Source organism: Mya arenaria, chromosome 10 (assembly GCF_026914265.1).
Source record: "Mya arenaria isolate MELC-2E11 chromosome 10, ASM2691426v1".
Lineage (NCBI taxonomy): Eukaryota > Metazoa > Mollusca > Bivalvia > Myida > Myidae > Mya > Mya arenaria.
The window spans coordinates 70,842,096-70,860,913 of record NC_069131.1 but is presented as its reverse complement, the minus strand read 5'-3'; the positions used below and the strand labels follow the sequence as shown (position 1 = coordinate 70,860,913).

Below are 18,818 nucleotides of genomic sequence, written 5' to 3'. Positions count from 1 at the left end.
GAGTTATATTAAAGTTTAAATCTTGCGTCTAACGTTGTGTAATACTAGAACGACTGGGCCGGAATATTCGCACCTCTATGTCTATTTAGTGATGCGATTGTATGACCAACATGATGATCAAACTGGCAATAACCGGAGTTTAATTCTTTTAATAATAAGAACAACACACAATACAAACTAAATATATTATACATAAACAATATTAAAAACAGCAGTCTCTTATTTAGACAAGTTTTTGTACTGATATAGTCTTTTTTATGTAATCAACATCTTGCTAAGAACAACATAAACATCAATATATCAACAATATAACAGAGGGTAGTTTGACAATGATCTTTAATAAAACGTTTGGCGGAACCAATCTTTAAGTCTTTTACTGAGCACTTTTTCATCACATTTGATTAAACTGGTTTGTACTGACCGTTCCAAGGCGGAACCTAACAATTCTTGATAAACATACCTATTTATATATATATATATATATAGTATGTATGCACTGTGCTGTTTGTGGAGTTTTGTGCTGTTCTTCTGTGTTTCTTGTTTGTGATTTTATGTTATATGTCTTTGGCGTGCCACTTAACCAGGCTTATGTTTAAACTTTTTGCTACTGAGCTTGTTTCTGTAGATTATTTTCATAAATATTCATATAAAAGAATTAAACATAGAATATCTGCCTATTTGGCCTTTCCAGACACCATTTCTCCAACTGAATTGAAATTGATGACGTGATTGAAATGGAGCGTGTAGCCACGCACTTTGCCATTTGATGTTTGTCTTTTTTGTTAGATTAAGATAATGTGTTAACATACATTTTATGTCGTCATAATGGTGCCTTTAAGAACTTCATCCGTTAAACTCGTTAAGTAAACACGAGCGACTGTCCCCAGCGTAATGGTGCTGTAGTAAATATACAATGATCAGTGTGGAATAACAGAACTCGGTTTCTTAAAGGTTTATTGAAAATTGAATTTCATAAGTCCTTTCCGTAGGATAAACCTTAAATGGTACAAACGTTTTCGTCATTAGGATATAATATGCTTGAGTGATTTCCTCTTGGTTATTTTTCCGAGTTCAAGAGTATTTTTCATGAATATTCGTACATTGAATTATGTCTGATCGTCGATGACTTCTGATGTCATTTACAATGAAATAATGAACATTCGTTATGAACATGTTGTTAAAGAAACGAGACGATTTTGTTTATTTGACAATATTTTCTATAAAAATGACATAACTATTTTGAAGGCTTATATGTTTAGCTTTGAAACTATTGATACATGTATGGACAAGGTGAGGGTATGGACATAAAAAGTACTTTCAATACCCAGCCCTTTTGTGTTAAACTGAACTCGAGTTTCACTGACCGTTCCAAGGTAATTCCATCATTTATCGTTTATGCTTATTCGATGAGTGTGTGTTTGTAGTGATTTTACGCTGGTGAATCTCGTGCAATCTCGTGCAAGCTCGTGCAGTGTCGTTTAGGCCCTTACATTCTGCCTCTAAACAGGGTTTATGTATTTGTTTTTGACAATTTTTGTTTTTAATGTGGAGTTTTGATTTCATGATGGACGGAACATTAGAAGAAAAATAATTATGAAGACTTATTTCGGAATTTGGATTTGACATTTGGTTAATTTAATGCACTTGAAAATATAACAACACATGGCATCAAGGAATCAAACACGAGCATATTTTAGGGCACCCAGCAACGTACAGAAGAAAGGGCTCAGCTCAACACTGTCCTTTGGCTCCATTTCCGGGAACGTGTCAACTTCTTATCAATTACCCCACCCAGCGTAATTGTCGTTTCATCCGATGGTAATATCCAATGAAATTGCAATGCACTTGCTGATTCTTCCAACACCGTATTCAAACATCGCTCATTAACCAATTGCTTTTTCAATATAGCGCCCAAAAAGTATTTTGACTGAAATTTATCTCTAATATGACCCACAACCGCTAATATAGAGCATTACTTAGTGTGGACATACACGTGGTTTGTGGCGTCATATTTGGCTTATTTCGAGCATTATCGCGAGATATAATGACTACGTTAAATGTGATGTATTCCTGTTATTATTTTTTTTTTCAAAACCCTACTTGTATGATTGAAGCTGTTATATTGTTTTCATACGATGCTATAATAAACTTGTCATTGAAAATATAAAAATAAAGCCAATGAACAAGGAAGCTTTTTCTGCGCATTCATTGATTTTTAGATTTAGGTAACTGAAGCTGTTCGATTACCCACCGTTAAAAACAACGAAAGTTGTTTGAGATGGAGTTCTTCGATCTCGACCCATTATGAACAGCCCTGTTGTATACCATAATCCAATAATATACAAAAAGTCGAATATAAATCTTAAAAAAAAAATCCCGTAAAATGTATGAGAGTCACGAGCACGATCTGATGGGTTATTTGGCTTGAAAAATATAAGAAATCGTTGCTAAAAGAAACCGTAAGAAATGTCCCGACTCAGCAAATAAAGAAAGTGTCTTGATCGATCCAATGAGTCATTCGACTTTTTGAAAGCAAATACGATCTTTGCGAAAGAGGATGCCGCGTCGCTTGTGCGAGAAGATGAACGAATGAATAGTGTGTCGTGAATGCAAGGGAAGAAGAGAAAACAAAAACAATTTTGATCCAGATCTTCTAAACTTAAAAGCAAATGATAAGATGTCAGTTTTATCTGTTCCTATATTTTGTCTGTACAATATCTTTCTACGATTTCGTGCAGACTTTTATATGGGACATTACGAGATCGGCGATGCATTACTTTGCTTTTTCCAACACGTTCAGATGATACTATAACCATAAAGTGTTAGTCATAACAATGCCTTACGTGTTAGGAATAATTGTTTTATCATTTATTTATAGCTTTTCAATCAAATTTCTGTAGTGAAGTGATTTTGGAAAACGATCCATCATGGTCACGAATGTGGAATTGCAGCGGTCTCCTGGTGATGGCTTGTCAACCTAATGTAAGCAATATTGTTTTAAACAATGAATAACACTGTTCGTTTATTTAATAACCAATCTCCGCAATCTCCGAAAATGACGGGTATTAAATGATCATGTCCAAACCGTTTTTAGCTAACGTCTTCTTCGATCAATGAACTACCGGGCTCATATTCACTAACGACCGAAGGATGAGATTGATTTAGGCGAGGGCAAATGATTACTTAGTGAGTATGAACCCCGTAGGACAGATACTCAATGCTCATTCAAACCATAGACACCTTTTCAAAAGAAGTCGCTGCTAAAATAGGCAACGTAAAACACTTCTCAATAAACGGATTACGGAAACGTCTGGTCATTGTTTTGCAATATGCCGTCGGATATTATTCTTGGACAAAACCAAATAGATTTAATCTGTTTTGGCGTTCACGTTTGTCAATAATTATGTCCACAGTGGGATCATACATTAGTGTCGGAGAATTGAGATACGATATATTAAAAAAACAACACGGAAAGGCTGGCAATTTATCAGACGGCTAATTAATATCCAGGAATGAATTGGAAAAGGTTATTTCAAAGCACTAAAAGCCTTTTAACGGCTCCATATGATAATCGCTAAAAGCCTGTTAGAGGAATGTTATTTTCTGTAAACGCAAATACTAAACAAATGCCAATGCATTATGGGCAGTGTTTGAAGTTTCTCTGTAAGTGTGTTTGACACTTAAAACACAAAACCAAACAATTGAATTACACAATACACCACGTCATTTAAAATGTATTAAATTTGAGATGTTGTCCCTGATGATTGTTTTTCACATTACCACTACGTAACATTCTGTTACGAATTTGCACTTATTTTAGTTTGTGATTTTTTTTGAAGGTATGCGATGCAAATAAACGCTTTTCATGTTATCGAAGCAATGACGATAATGTTTTCATTTGAATTTCAAATACTAATGGTATACTTTAAAAGAGTATTGCACACTTATAACAAAAATCTATGTAACATAACGTGTTGTTTAGATATAAAATAATGGTATTTGCAGCTTTATATTTTATATTTTCCCAACCGTTTGGCGACGGTAATTGGCTTATTTTTAAATCAATGAAGCCAAACTTGCTTAAACTTGTCTGTTCTAGTTTTTTTCGGTATATTTGTAAAATATGACGTCCAGTATTATACATGATGGTTAAACAGGCATCTGAGAGTCATCTTGCTGTTTTCTAAATTATTTCAGTCATGTCATGAAATTGGACATATATTTGGGAAAACATCTACATGACTAAGATAATTGTATCAATGTACTGCACAACCGTTTGCGGACGCGGAGGCTAGGGAAATGTGAACACGCAGAGAATAAAATGCATGGTAAATTAGACAAACATTATTTCCCCGTTGGCTGGCTAACGGTCTCGTAAATAAATTCATTTTTCAATTTTTATCGAGTAAACTTTATGAAAAGTTGCTTAAAATTGCTTAAAATCGGTTTTAATAACGCGAGCTGAAATGGTGTTGAAACGCTAAATCTCTGAAAAATCTCTCTCTCTCTCTCCCTGACTTTGGGTGCAACAATGGGCGGGGCATATTTACTACAAAACGTACGTTTGATGAAATCGAAGTGAACGTTATTGGCAACCTGCAAAACTGAAAGCTGCGGTAAACCAGGCCCTAATATAAAAAAAATATACTTAAGTCATATCTCGAACTCAATCTCAACTCATTTTACCATATAACATCAACATTGATTGAAAATAATATGTTTTTACATATTTTTAAACAACATGCTTTCATTGAATATGTTGATTAAAACCTTTTTTCAAGATTCCAAAGGAAAAATATTCTGCAGCCAAAAATGTACTTGAGTACAATTCATTGCCTATTAACAATAACTCAATTATATTATTTGCTCTAGAATAAGTTTTCTTTGAAATATAGACAAAATCTTTCAAAAACACATTCTATGAGACAATAAGCTTTCAAAAAGTATAAGAACATGCAAGATTTTGAATAATATTTTGCTTTTATGTGGTAAAATGAGTTGAGATTGAGGTTGAGATTTGACTTAAGTATTTTCATGATATTGGGGCCAGAATGATATTCTGATTGATTTTGGTAAAGATTGTGATTTTATGATGGAAGGAAAATTAGAAGAAAATTATATGACAATGATAAAGACCTAAGTCGGAATTTGGAATTGACATTTGGTAAATTTAAAGCATCTGACAATTCAACCAAATATAAAATAAAGACCATTTAACAAGTTAATATTGTAGATCACCGACCATCGTCCAGAAGAAAGAGGTCAGTTCAACCCTTAGTTTCTCGCGTCCTCTGGCTCTACTGTTGTTGCGTTTGCTTAACAAATAACCCCACAAACCGTCACTGTCGTTTCATCCGTTGTTAATTTCCAGGGAAATGACAATGCACTTGCTGATTTTTCCAAAGCCGTTTTCCAAGATTCAGCATAAACGCTCAAAACGTTAATTGAGTGGAATTTATCTTTTATTTGACAATTCGTGACTCACAAACGCTAATATCCTGATAGCAAATTGAGATGTCAGTATTATTATCCTACGATTTCGTGTAGATCCCTTACGAGACATTGAGAGATTGCATTACTTTGCTTTCTCCAACACGTTTTGGTGATGCTATAACCATAAATAGCTTTAGTCATAACAATCAAAAAGTTTCTTACCCGGCTAGAATAATTGTTCATTCATTTATTTATAGATTTCACTCAGTTTTTACGAGTAAAGTGATTTTGGAATACGATCTACCATGGTAACGAATGTGGAATAGTAGCGATCACCTTGTTGTGGTTTATCGAACAAAGTTAAACCAAAGGAAAATAAGCAATGACAAACATTGTTCATAAGTCTAAATGAATGTATTCAAACTGAGTTTGACTTAGGCGCGGAAAGAAAACTTCTGAGTGATATTCACTAAGAAGATTCTTTTCCGCGCTTAAGTTAATCTATATCGGCCCCGTAGAACCGAATGTCAATGACCATTTAAACCATATACTACTTTTCAAAAGGAATCGATGCTAAAATAGGCTACGTAAACAAATAATTCAAAAACTGCGAATTGAATTAACTTTGTAGAACACTTTTCATTTACAAATGATGGATATGCCGCCGAATATCGTTCTTTGACAAAACCAAAAACATTTAATGTGTTTGGGCGTTCATGGTAGTTTACTGTGGGACCATACATTAGTGTCTGTGAAAGGTGATTCGACAACACGGAAAGGCTGGTAATGTCTCAGACGGCTAGTTCATATGAACTCCAAAAGGTTGTAATATACAATAACATCAAAGCACTAAGTGCCTTTTAACACCCCTTGTCTTGATTTAAGCTAAAAGCCTGTCAGAAGATGATTTTTTTTCTGTCTACGTAAAAACAAAGAATTTGCAAATGTGTTATGAGCACTGCTTAAGGTGATATTTTACTCGGGTTGTGTGTGTGGCATTAAAAACACAAAACCAAACTATGAAATTATTTAATAAACCACGACATTTTAAATGAATTTAATTTAAGATGTTGTCTATGATGATAGTTTTTCACATTGCCAAAACGTTACATTCAATTTGCACTTCTTATTGATTGTGAAATAAAACTTTTATTTGAGGAATCTGATGCAAATTCATGCTTGTCATTTTATGGAAACATATGCCATAATTTTAACATATTAACTCCGAATACTAATGGTATATTTTTAAAGAGTATTGAATGCTTATAACAAATAACTGTGTAAAAGAACATCTTGTATAAATATCACATTCACAGCTTTATATGTTTGTTATGAATTACAAATATAGTAAGACGTGAAATTGCTTAGTTTTTAATTCACTAAAGCAAAAGTTGCTTAAACTTGGTTGTTATATTATTTTCGGTATATTTGCAAAATATTCTATCCCTTCAGATAATATCTTTATACATGATAGGCATCTGAAAATCACATAACTGTGTTCTGAATAATGTAAATTTTGTCATGTAATTGGACATGAATTTGGGACAACGTCTTCACGACTTATATAATTATTGTGCTAATGTATTGTACCACCTTTTGCATACGCGCAAGTGGGGGGAAGTGTGAACATGCAGAGAATGAATACACACTGCAAACATTGTTATCTATTTGCTGCACCTAGAAAATTTGTCATAATTCCTGGGGTCGAATGCGTTCCTTGGATCATTAATTGGACAAAGTGTATTTCCCCGTAGGCTGCAGCACGGTCTCGTTTGTTGTATTATGCGCATTCATTATGGAGCTGTTTTAAAGCATATTCTGGACCCCTATGCCTAGTGTTCTGAGCAGTCATTTATTTTACTGAGGTTGTTGAATGTCATGAATTGATTTTGAACACATTTCTTAAGGTTGTGGGGTCGCAAAACCGCCTGTAAAAGACAACGTTTATTATAGAAGATACACAATAAAGAAAGGAAACTACCAGTTTACAAATGATTTTGCAAACACAGTGATAGTAGAAACAAAAACGGTAAATGAGTAAAATATCTATTTAGAGTGTGACGAAATATGTTTATGATAAGTTTTGTAGATAATAAGTTGGATTATAAGAAGTGAACATTTATAAGAAGTGAACTTATAGCGCGTAAACTTTATGACAAGTATATAATGGTTTAAAAACAATTTTAGTAACGCGCGCTGTTAAACCGTTTCACAATATTTATGCGAAAAGCTACAGAAACATGCTCAGTAGCAAAAAGTTTAAACATAAACCCGGTTTAGTGGCAATGGGCAAACGCCAAAGACATAGAACACAAAATCACAAACAAGAAACATAGAACAGCACAAAACTCTTCGAACAGCACAATGCATAAATACTATATATATAAAACTAATTGGTATGTTTATCAAGAATTGTTAGGTACCACCTTGGAACGGTCAGTAAAATGTAAATTTACTGGGGATTTAAACCAATTTATGTGCACAAACCTCACCCAAAGGTTTTTGGTTTACAACTTGCCTGAAACTGCAAGAAAATGTATATAAACAAGTTAATTGTCGTGGTTTCGTGTTTTATATATGCATGCTCGGACCCAGTATTTATAAATAATAATTAATGCCACGATTTCAACTTAAAATGCAAATTTTAATACAATCATCCGTTCCCAGATAAAAAGTTTCATCACAAATTAGCTTTGTTTTGAAAAAAGCTAACATTGAACAGGGTATTGAAAATAAGGCTCAATTAAACTAACGGCTGGTTTATGAGTGAGTGCGCTTTGTTCAGTGTTTATATCATTTTTGCTTTAAATTGGAAGACAGCCATTATTCAATTAAGATGAAATAAAGACGGTTAGCGCATAATGATTATTACACCGTGCTTGATCAACCATGTTTAAATATCACAAATGCACTTTGAACAACATAATACGCGGTTAAAATTAAATCCAATACATTCCATGCTTATTATTTCGCCGCTCCGTGTGTAATTTTAATTTCATGATGTATGTAATCGATATTATCACCGATGACTTGTACAATGTTTTAAGGTATCATGTAATAACATATATATTATAGATTGAATTATTTTACTTGAAAAAACGTTTCAAGATGTTTTCATTTTGTTAAATATCAGTTTAAAGTTGGGTATTTCAAATGAATTTCGTTCCATACAAACTGAATTTCAGGTATCTTATTAACCGTTTGTTAAATGTGGCTAATGAACATAAACAAGTTCAGTGTGCTCGGTGCTCAAGATATTTTTAACATTTTGAGCATACACCCATAACATCACTTACAATTGTAAATCAACTAATCACGCAACTATAGAATAAACACATAATCACTATAATGGTAAATCAAGCACGTATTTTCCACAAGGCGTGTCTCAGATACCCAAGCATGTATTGTCCACCAGGGGGGTCTCAGATACACTAGCATGTATCGTCCACCAGGCGTGTAAGACCTGTTTTAATAATCAAAATTGCCAAAGCAATAAGGCATAGTATTCTGCATTTTCTCGAAGAAAATTGGGTTTAACTGGTTCGTGTGGGGGTAACTAAAAAGCAGTTTGGGAAATCAGCCGAAAGATGTATCCATATTCATTTAAGGCTGGTCTTTTTCGAATATCGTTGTAAAACACGAGTTCTAATTCCCATTGCAATATATGAGAAAAACTGCAATATTAATATTCGTTGAAATAATACGTTATGAATATTCTTGGCATCGGCTCTCGATAATTGTTTTTCTGAAGATGTAATTTTATAGGTTATGTTATCACAACATAACATCCTAGTTTAACACTAGTGATTAGGTAATTCTCAGGCTATATTTAAATATATATTCTCTCAGATGATTAAGGTAGTACCAGCTTCGATTTAGCACACAAGTGCGGATACGTGTACATATATGTATGTACAATGTTTTGTGTACGACGTCATCATGGTTTATGTTTATTGTTCATGTTAAAAATGACATGTACGATATAACTGTAGACGGTACATAGAGAGTTGAAATATAACAAAACATTTAATGAAAGCTTCTTTACTACTATTTAACACTGAGCAAAGCTTTAATAAAAAAATGTGCATTTACATCACGCGACATAAAATTGAATAAATTACAGAGGTTATACATAAAATAATTGTTAAAATATTAATAACTCTCGTCATAGTTGTTTATGCAACATGTGATGAAAACACGATAATTCTTTTACTGCGGTGGAAATAGATATGCGATTATTCGTTTCTTCCCACTTTTCTTTCAACCATAATTGATTACGGTCTCATCCATTTTCTGTCACGTCAACTCTATGTTGTTTGAGTCTGTTAATGTTTTTCTCGACAAAATATAAAGGCTTGGCATAAATAATCGAGATTCATACTATAATTCAGAGGTCTCTGCTTTTAAATACAAACTCATTTTACAAATCAATATGTCAAAGAAGACCATGAAATTTAGAAACAACAACAAGACACCTCCAAACCCCTTTCTCATGTACTTAGTCATTTAACCATCATAGGTAGCTTAAATCACCAAAGCTACTCTGACAACACCTACACTAGTATCAAGTTCCAGCTTGGCATCAATCTAGTGTGAATTTGAAAGGAATATTTAAGTCTCCTAGTTCATCCTTGTAGAATTTATCGAACAGTTCGCTCTGTGTAACCGTGAAAAGGTTCTTCCAGTCTCCAACTTCACCTGTAACGAAAACAATAAACATCTTCAACAAATATGTGTTTGCAGACAAAAAGTAAAACGTATCAAAAACAACAATTCATTACCTGACCTCAAAAGGTATAGTTTCACTCTAGAACAATATTTGCTACATGTCCTTATTAGTCACATTCTCATTATGACAAAAAAACCAGGACACAATTCGTTACTTTTCCTTATTAGTTAGATCCTCATTCTGGCACAAACCAGCACAGAAATCACTACCTTTCTTTTACAGTTAGAACAGCAAGAATTGTCATCGATATATTCCGGAGTATTAATTGACGAAAAACCTTAAGGACTTGTGTAGTTAATTAGTTTGCTTTAAAGTTATTATTCCGTAAATTCATCAGTTTGTATCTGCTCTTTATGAAACTTGGTCAGAATATGAATCAGCATATTTAAGACAAATGTGAATTTGGGTAATCTCTGATAAACATAGGGTCACTAGGTCAAGTGTTATGACACAATTTTGTGTTAAAAGATTTTTATTTCTTTAATAGATTCATCAATGCTATCAACTGTTCCAGTAACTCAGTCCGACCTTTATAAAACTTGGTCAAAATATGTATCAGCATAGTATTAATACCAATGTGGGTCAACCCTGGTTAAAATAGGTCACTAGGTTAAGTAGTATGACACAACTTTTTTTTATTACTTTAGCATATTCACCAGTGTTATCAACTGTTCCAAAAACTCAGTCAGAATATTTCTCAGCAGAATATGTAGGACCAGTGTGAATATGTGTGAGGGAAGACAAACGCAGAAATACCTTACCTTTTCTTAACAAGGGCGACACCTCCGCGTTTATGGAGTACACATCGAGATGGTTCGTCATCGGGTTGGATCGCATGCTGTCGAACAGGCAGTGACCGGTAATCGCGTCCCGCACGCCCTCTGGAAGGATACAGACCATCATTAACATAGTGAAAAGTAAATTATAAGGAAAAAATATTCTAGAGACAGTAAGTGATTCAGATCACAAAAAAACATTAATTTATTATAATAACCATACACAAAATGTAGAAAAAATAAGCATCTGACAAAATAACACATATTCAGTATTTGCACCATACATAATTAGGCTCTATCGATTAATTATATCTTACAAAAACAACAACAGAATTCAGCCGATGAACCGTATAGAAATATGGTATAACCACTATCTATATCTGACTTGTTTAAACTACATTACTGAATATCAATAACAAAGTTGATGTTGAAGTATGTCACTAACTAACGATAACATTAGATTTTCTGTAAAAATATATACTAGCATATTTATAACAAAATAAAGTGAGAGTGACGCCATACCTTGAAGTGGTTTCTCCAGGAAGTCGCAAAGGCGGTCAATCTCCCGTCGGAGGTCACTCTTCATGTCCTCGAAGTAGAGGATGCATACACGTGGGTCCTGCCGCCGTGCCCACCAACTGCGCGTGTAGTCGAACCAGGACCCGTGGTCAACTGTGCATAATGGAACGGGGCGTAATTCAAACGTTAATACTTCGTTATGTCATTTTGTATTTCAACATTGTTTTGTATTTAAAATACTTGAATCTTAATTTGCAAAGCGTTCCGCTTTGCTCACCCATAAACAGATTTAAAGATCATAACAGCAGCAACAACAACAACATTAACATACATTTAAATAACGTTCCTAAAGGTTACCTATTTTCATAGAAGAATGACTTTCTAAATTCCCATACACAAGCTTACCGTGTCCGTCTAGAAACATGTAGAAGAAGTCTTCCCAGGTTCCGCGGAAGTCACCGAATGAGGAACTGGCGCGGTAGAAGTGGTAGTATGAGACGCACAAATCCTTTGGGTTTCGGAATAGAACGATCGTCTGAGGAGAAAGGTTGGAGTCGATTAATTTATTTACCATTAATCGAAACAAGAACTATTATACAAGAAACAGACAATCGAGTGGACAAATTGACTGGAAGAAGGATCCAAAAGTCCTAGAACAACAATCTTCTACGGATGAGAAGAATGAAAAAAGACTCCTAACGCTCACTTCAATATGACTGTATACATTCATGCAGTAAATGACATTAATGACATAAATGAGTTTCTGTTGTGTTTTTTGTTAAAAATCTGTATATAAACAGGATTTTACATGTATATGCATCAATAAAATTACACATACCTTGCAATCTCTTGTTTGTATCTGGCTTGGCATAAGTTTCGTCGGTAGATGGGTCTTTAAAATTCTCGGCGAAGGCATTGGATTAGCGAGATCCAGCCCAACCTCGTTTAAATCTTCGTCCTTGAACTCTAGAAATGGTGACCGGAAGTAAACAGGTTTTTGGATTGCTTCGTCAAAGTTCCCATCATTCATTACCAACCAAGTCAGTTCCTGTAGCCATGTTGTACCTGTAAACCAATGATTATTATCAGCGACATCAGTATCAATTGTCGGAAACCTTTCGCTCAAAAACCTGAAATACTAATACAGTGTTCTTCCGCGATACCATCAGACTGTGTACTGGCAATGGGGAGCTTTTATATCAATGACAACTTCAGAATCTAGGATCAGACAACCACGATTTCTACCTGCACTATAATACTTCTTAAAAATTCACCAATATTTTAGCTTTATTGCGCAACATATGTGTCATTACGGGTTTATACGCCAGAGGCCGTTATGCAATGTATCGGAAGGAAAGACGTATGGCATAGGAATGCATTACAATCTTGTCCGGTATGCGAGCGATAACGGCGTATGAGAACATATATATTTGTATACATGCATGTGTGTATAAAAACCTATCTGGCTTCGTTTTCGGATCTAATACAAACGACTTTATCTGATAAAAATCGGCATTTCAAATATCTAAGCAACTTGTAGTCAAAGCTCAAACTCGTAAAGCGCCCGGAGCCAAATTTTCCGTGTGATTTATATACACGGAACATTTTAAAATAAACAAAATCAGTTAATTTGTCCCTGATGGCTATTGCTTCTATATTACCGTAATATTTATGACCGTATAGGGCGCGTTCACCAATTTTAATTATATTTTTTGCCTGGATAGAAATCCACCAGAATAAACCTTCAAATTTCAAACAGAGATAAAAATAATAATAATAATAATAATAATAATAATAATAATAATAATAATAATAATAATAATAAAAACAATTAAAATAATAATAATAATAATAATAATAATAATAATAATAATAATAATAATAATGAAAATTCATGAAATAATAATAAAGATAATAGTAATGATAATAGTGATAATAAAATTAAAAATAATAATAATAATAATAATAATAATAATAATAATAATAATAATAATAATAATAATAATAAAATAATAATAATAATAAAAATAATAATAAAAATGATTATAATAGCAATGATAATTTTAATACAAATAAATAATAATAATACTAATACTTATACTAATACTAATACTAATACTACTACTACTACTACTACTACTACTACTACTAATAATAATAATAATAATAATAATAATAATAATAATAATAATAATAATAATAATAATAATAATAATAATAATGAAAATAACAGGGACAAGCCAATAGTGTGGTTTACATATAAACAATGCTTTTTATGTATTATTATTATTTGTTTTAAAATTAGAAAAAAAATGTGTGGAGAATTTGGTCATCATCATGAATCACAATTAAGACAAATAGAGTCACATTTTCACGAACGTTATAACATATCAAATTACAAGCAATAGTATGGGACAAATTGGTTCTATGATTTCTAGATTGATAATTAATGTTCTACTTACACAAGTTTTGAAGATTTATTTTCAGCGAAAGTCTGCAAAACATTTTAATGGAGGTTTGATGTACATCATTTCCTGATCGGAATCTAATAACCTGAATAAAAGGGTTACTGTAGAGAACGCATTTACGGAAAGGTTAGAAAACATGTCTCGTGTGTTGCGAAGCGTAAAGCATCAAAGGTGTCGGTTTATGCAAGAGAGCTAGATACGTTGTGTAAAGAGAACTTTGTCACATTTAACAGGATATGATATTGCATCTCTAATGTGATTACACAATGTTAAGTCAACAGAGAAAATATATTAAATCACTGCTTTTTATAAATATTTAAAAATGTGGGAAAATGCATCATTAGATAAGCAATAGTAGCTAAAATTCAAAACATTTTTTTTTGCAAATGAGTCAATCAAATGGTAGGCAGAGCTCGGCTTAATCTTGTACAATGCGCCACGGCATAGAATCAAAATCTTATACTTAATTACTAACAATTAAGTAAATTCGGAAATAAAATAACCCAGTCTACTACAGTAAGGCGGTTGACACAGGATTTATTCTAAAAATCATATTGATAATTATTTCTAACCTAAATCTGTAAATTCTCCCTGTATGTTATTGATACGAATATACTCCTCATAGCTCTGAACCATAGAAGTCTGAATTCGACAATTTCTCTATATATTATTATTTTGTCTGTTAAGAAAGGCCACCAAAGTTAATTATTCTCAATACAATAGCAGATCTGCTTCACATTCAGATTATTATACACACGGAAGTTAATAGTAGCGAAATGCAATGAAAACTACAAGCCCACAAGTTGAACATTTATAGCTGAAATCTTGTTGAATATTGAGCAGTCAAAGCATAGTTGTTGTAGCCACTTCCCCTGAACACATGCCTAAATGGCAATTTGTCAAGGAAACAAACAGGGGTGCATAGCGGGGTATAAACAAGCCAGACATTCCTTTAATCAGGTCTTTAAACAATATTTTTTTCAAGAATAAGTAACACTTTAAAAAAGCCAGTCAAATGAGAAAACAATTTGAAATGTTTTCAATGTTTCAATGCTTTGTGTAGGACATTTATGTTTTATTAAATTGTATATCATTTTGTTTCTGTCTGAATGGAAACAAACACAAAAATGTGATTGAACTTGCAGATTGCTTTATTATATTATACGTTTAATAAAGTGTTGTATGAACAGTGGATTGTTGTATTCAATTTTATTTGTATTTAGCGTATGCAATGAACATGATTTTTTCGTTTCTGAGCACATCTTTATTGACCGATACTAAACGCAGGACAATACTATTTCAGAAAATTTGTACTTATCATAGAATATTGATCATGCCATTAACATTCTAAAACTTGTGCAACAGTTTGGTTTTTATGTGTGTCCAATTGCACATTAAAAGATTTCTTGAAACTCTGACTTTAACCTATTTAAAACACTTGTGACGTTTTATTTCTTATGCGCATAACTACCTTTTCTCATAAACGGTGTTGTCATAATTAACTACTTGCAATGCTTTTTGAATTATAAATAAAAAAGATGAAAAGAAATACGATTCGTTCAATTGTTGTAAGTTGTATTTTATTGTGTTAACATGACATAGTCCCTTACGAACATCATTTCGATATATCATTAATAGGGAATGTAAGAGAAAAGTATTGATGTCTTGAGAGATAATAAATAATCCGCCTGGAGAAGGCAAAGACTGATTTTATCTTAAGTCAGCTCAAAACCCATTTAAGTTTTAATGGCGACATTGTTCAGATCAGATGACATGTTTTGAGTGATCTTAATTTTTTAAACAAATTTGATGAAAAGAAAAATTTCATGTATATCATAGGGCGGGAAGTGTATTTCTTACTTCACAGCCTTGTGTCCAAATGTCCTATTAATACACATATGCTTTGACCATCAAGTGACTATACAGAACTTATTAACAATTTGTATGATGATATACTAGAGCCCGAATTTAAGTATTATTGCCAATACTAATTGCTTGAGAATGGTCTAATGATACAACCAAGAATATTGTGGGTAATGATACCATCAGGCGTACTTTCTCATAACATCTCTTACACGAAAATCGGCACTGGCTGTTGTTACCAAGGGAACGGGCTAAAATAAATAAAGCTTAACTAATAAGTATAACCTAATATTAATACAATACCAGCTTTTGGGTAGGTTGACAGGAAGATATCAGAGTCCCTCACTTCGAAGTCCTTTACGGCGTCGAGAATATCTGGTGGTGTGTAACCGAAGAACAAGACCCCTTCATATACGTGCTCTCCTGCTCAATGAAATCAAACTTTTGAATATTTTTATAGATTGTATTGGTGCATTTTGTTCATTATCTAAACCGTTCTTAATGTTTTTTTATTCATTTTAAAACAATTATTTTTGGAAACCATAATGCTCGCAAATTGTAAAACAAAATCATTTTTTTCATTCTAATAAAAGACTAAAACACTACAATATCATAAGCTGTTTCATTTTCACTATACATTTTGTAAGCAGCGAGTATAATAATCATTTAAAAGAATATCGTGGTCTGGTCCAGTACCAGTTAAAAGGCTATTTAAGGATAGAAAAGATAACACAAATACTATTCCAGCGTTTTCGTGAAAGTTTTTTATCTTCTCGATGTTTATGCACTTGATTTATATAAATTTACAATTGTTTTACAAAATACAAATCAAGTTACCTATTGTATATTTAATATGACTTGAAATACACTTTTATGGTTAAAAAACAATAAATCATAAATCTAACCTGGTAAAACATGTTCGTGCCGTTTTTCTATGACATCAGATTTTTCATCCTCATAATCCGACATTTCGTTAATCGTTTAAATAAAACAAATACAGACTTCTTTTAAATTAGTTTGTAATTTCTAACATTTCATTTAATAAAATTCCAATATCAGCAAATCCCTTTTCAGAACGCTACATAACACCAGCGCCGATATTTTAGATACAGTCTATTCAGATGTATTTTCAATACCCTGCTCTCAAAAAGGAGATTCTATTGGTTTTATATAAACACGAACATGACTACGTACGTTGCATATTGATTAACAAATTACCAGAGAGCCTGTTAAGGTTAGAAGCTTGTGAGGAAATATTATTAACGCACACCAAAGCTTCCTGATTGTTTGTCGAGATGCCAAGGAGAATTTTAAATCGACTTTGTCAAAGATTTACAACTTTCAAGACAACGTTTTCCTGTCCCGACGGCAAGTATTAGCTCATGTATAGCATCTCGCTGGTAGTATCAGATCTTAACTTGACCCTTACTTAAAGCCTGCACCATTCTGTGCATATTTTATGTCCTATATGATTATTCAATTGCTGCTTTTTAATTTAAATGCAATGATAACACGATTGGGCCGATATACTCGCGACACTATGAGTACCCAGTACCCAGTTTACATGCCCAACATTTAGAGAGTTCCTATTGTGTCGGATAGTTTAGCTTTAATAGTCACAGCTTTTTTCCTGATACTTTCTGATAAATCGCAAATATTTATCATGTAGCTTGTCAACTGTACCGCGACCGTTTAGTCGTATTGGACTCGTAGTCGATAAGAAGTATAACATGTCATAATTTTATTCAAACCGATGAATGCTACGTGATATAACACTTAGTCTAGTAGATCAATTAACAAGGGTAAAAGGCTACATAGGACTTTCCATAGCTATGAACATAACGTCAATACCACAATCACTTGCAATTAATCGTCTGCGACGGCATTCATCGAGATATTTGATGTCACCCAATCTGACAATAAACCGAGTTTTATTCTTTTATTAGTATTACAACACACAGTTCAAACTAAATTTATTCACAATATTGTAAACAAATCTCTGCTATTTAGACGGGTTGCGTACTCGTATGACTTGATGCTTAATAACCATATGTCAACAATTGTTACAGGGACCTGTTTCCAAATGTTGTTTAATAAAGCAATTGACACAAAACAAGGTTTTTACTGAACACTTTGTGATCACGTGTCCTCTAGAATTCCTGAAAATTAATTATCTTTCCACGCAGAAAAAACTGTCCTTTTATCCTTTCTAATCACCAATTACCTAACCGTATTAAAATTGATGTCGTATGTGTTTTTGAAATTTAAAATCATGCCCCGCACTTTGCAAGTTGATGTTTGTTTTCTTTTATTTAGTTAAGATAATGCGCAAACCTACATTTAAGGTCCTCAGATTTGTATCTTTTAAAAGTTCATTCTTTCAATATCCAAAAAATCATCCCAGCGACTGTAACGGCGTTTTGATACATACACCTAAATCCGTGTCACAGAACTTGTCCCCCTTTCTAATTCAGTATTGCTTAAGTTGTTCTCGTAAGATTATAATTTCTTTCTCAGGAAATGATGGTAGAACCAAAATGTGGAAATGTTTTACTGATCTGTTGATATGCTTAACTGTTTTATCGTTGATGCTTGAGTTTTTTTATTATGCTTGTTTCTCCGATTTTACATTTATGACATATTTTCAAGAAAATGTTTCTTGGCAATCAAGACATTTCTTCGTGATTTATCTTCGACCACTGTTCGTCCATTCCTAATGTCATTTAAAAATATACAATGAATAAAACATGTTATGCACATGTTGTTGAAGAATCGAGAATATTTTTGTTGTTGTTTTATTATAGTTCCTTGAAAAAAACAACACATATTTAGATGAGGCTTTTCTTACTGTTCAGACAAGTGTATGGTTATGACCATACACTAATAAGCTCGTTTAAATAATCCAGTAGATTCGTATTCAACTGATCTTGTGATAAAATGACTGTTTTAAGGTAATCCCATCATTTATCCTTTTAGCTAATTCGACGAGTGCATTGTTTGTTGTAGTGTTTGTATACTTGTGTATATCTT

General features: G+C 32.9%; 1 protein-coding gene across 1 annotated transcript; it reads right to left on the bottom strand.

The window, feature by feature from the left end:
- Positions 1-9,538: 9,538 nt before the first annotated feature.
- LOC128204129 (sulfotransferase 1C4-like) lies at positions 9,539-16,849 on the bottom strand. The gene is made up of 7 exons (XM_052905494.1): positions 16,694-16,849; positions 16,092-16,211; positions 12,296-12,522; positions 11,863-11,992; positions 11,461-11,610; positions 10,924-11,043; positions 9,539-10,131 (listed from the first exon to the last, which is right to left on the bottom strand). Exons 1-7 carry the CDS (start codon positions 16,755-16,757, stop codon positions 10,016-10,018), a joined length of 927 nt encoding a protein of 308 aa, XP_052761454.1. The 5' UTR covers positions 16,758-16,849; the 3' UTR covers positions 9,539-10,015.
- Between the last annotated feature and the right edge of the window lie 1,969 nt (positions 16,850-18,818).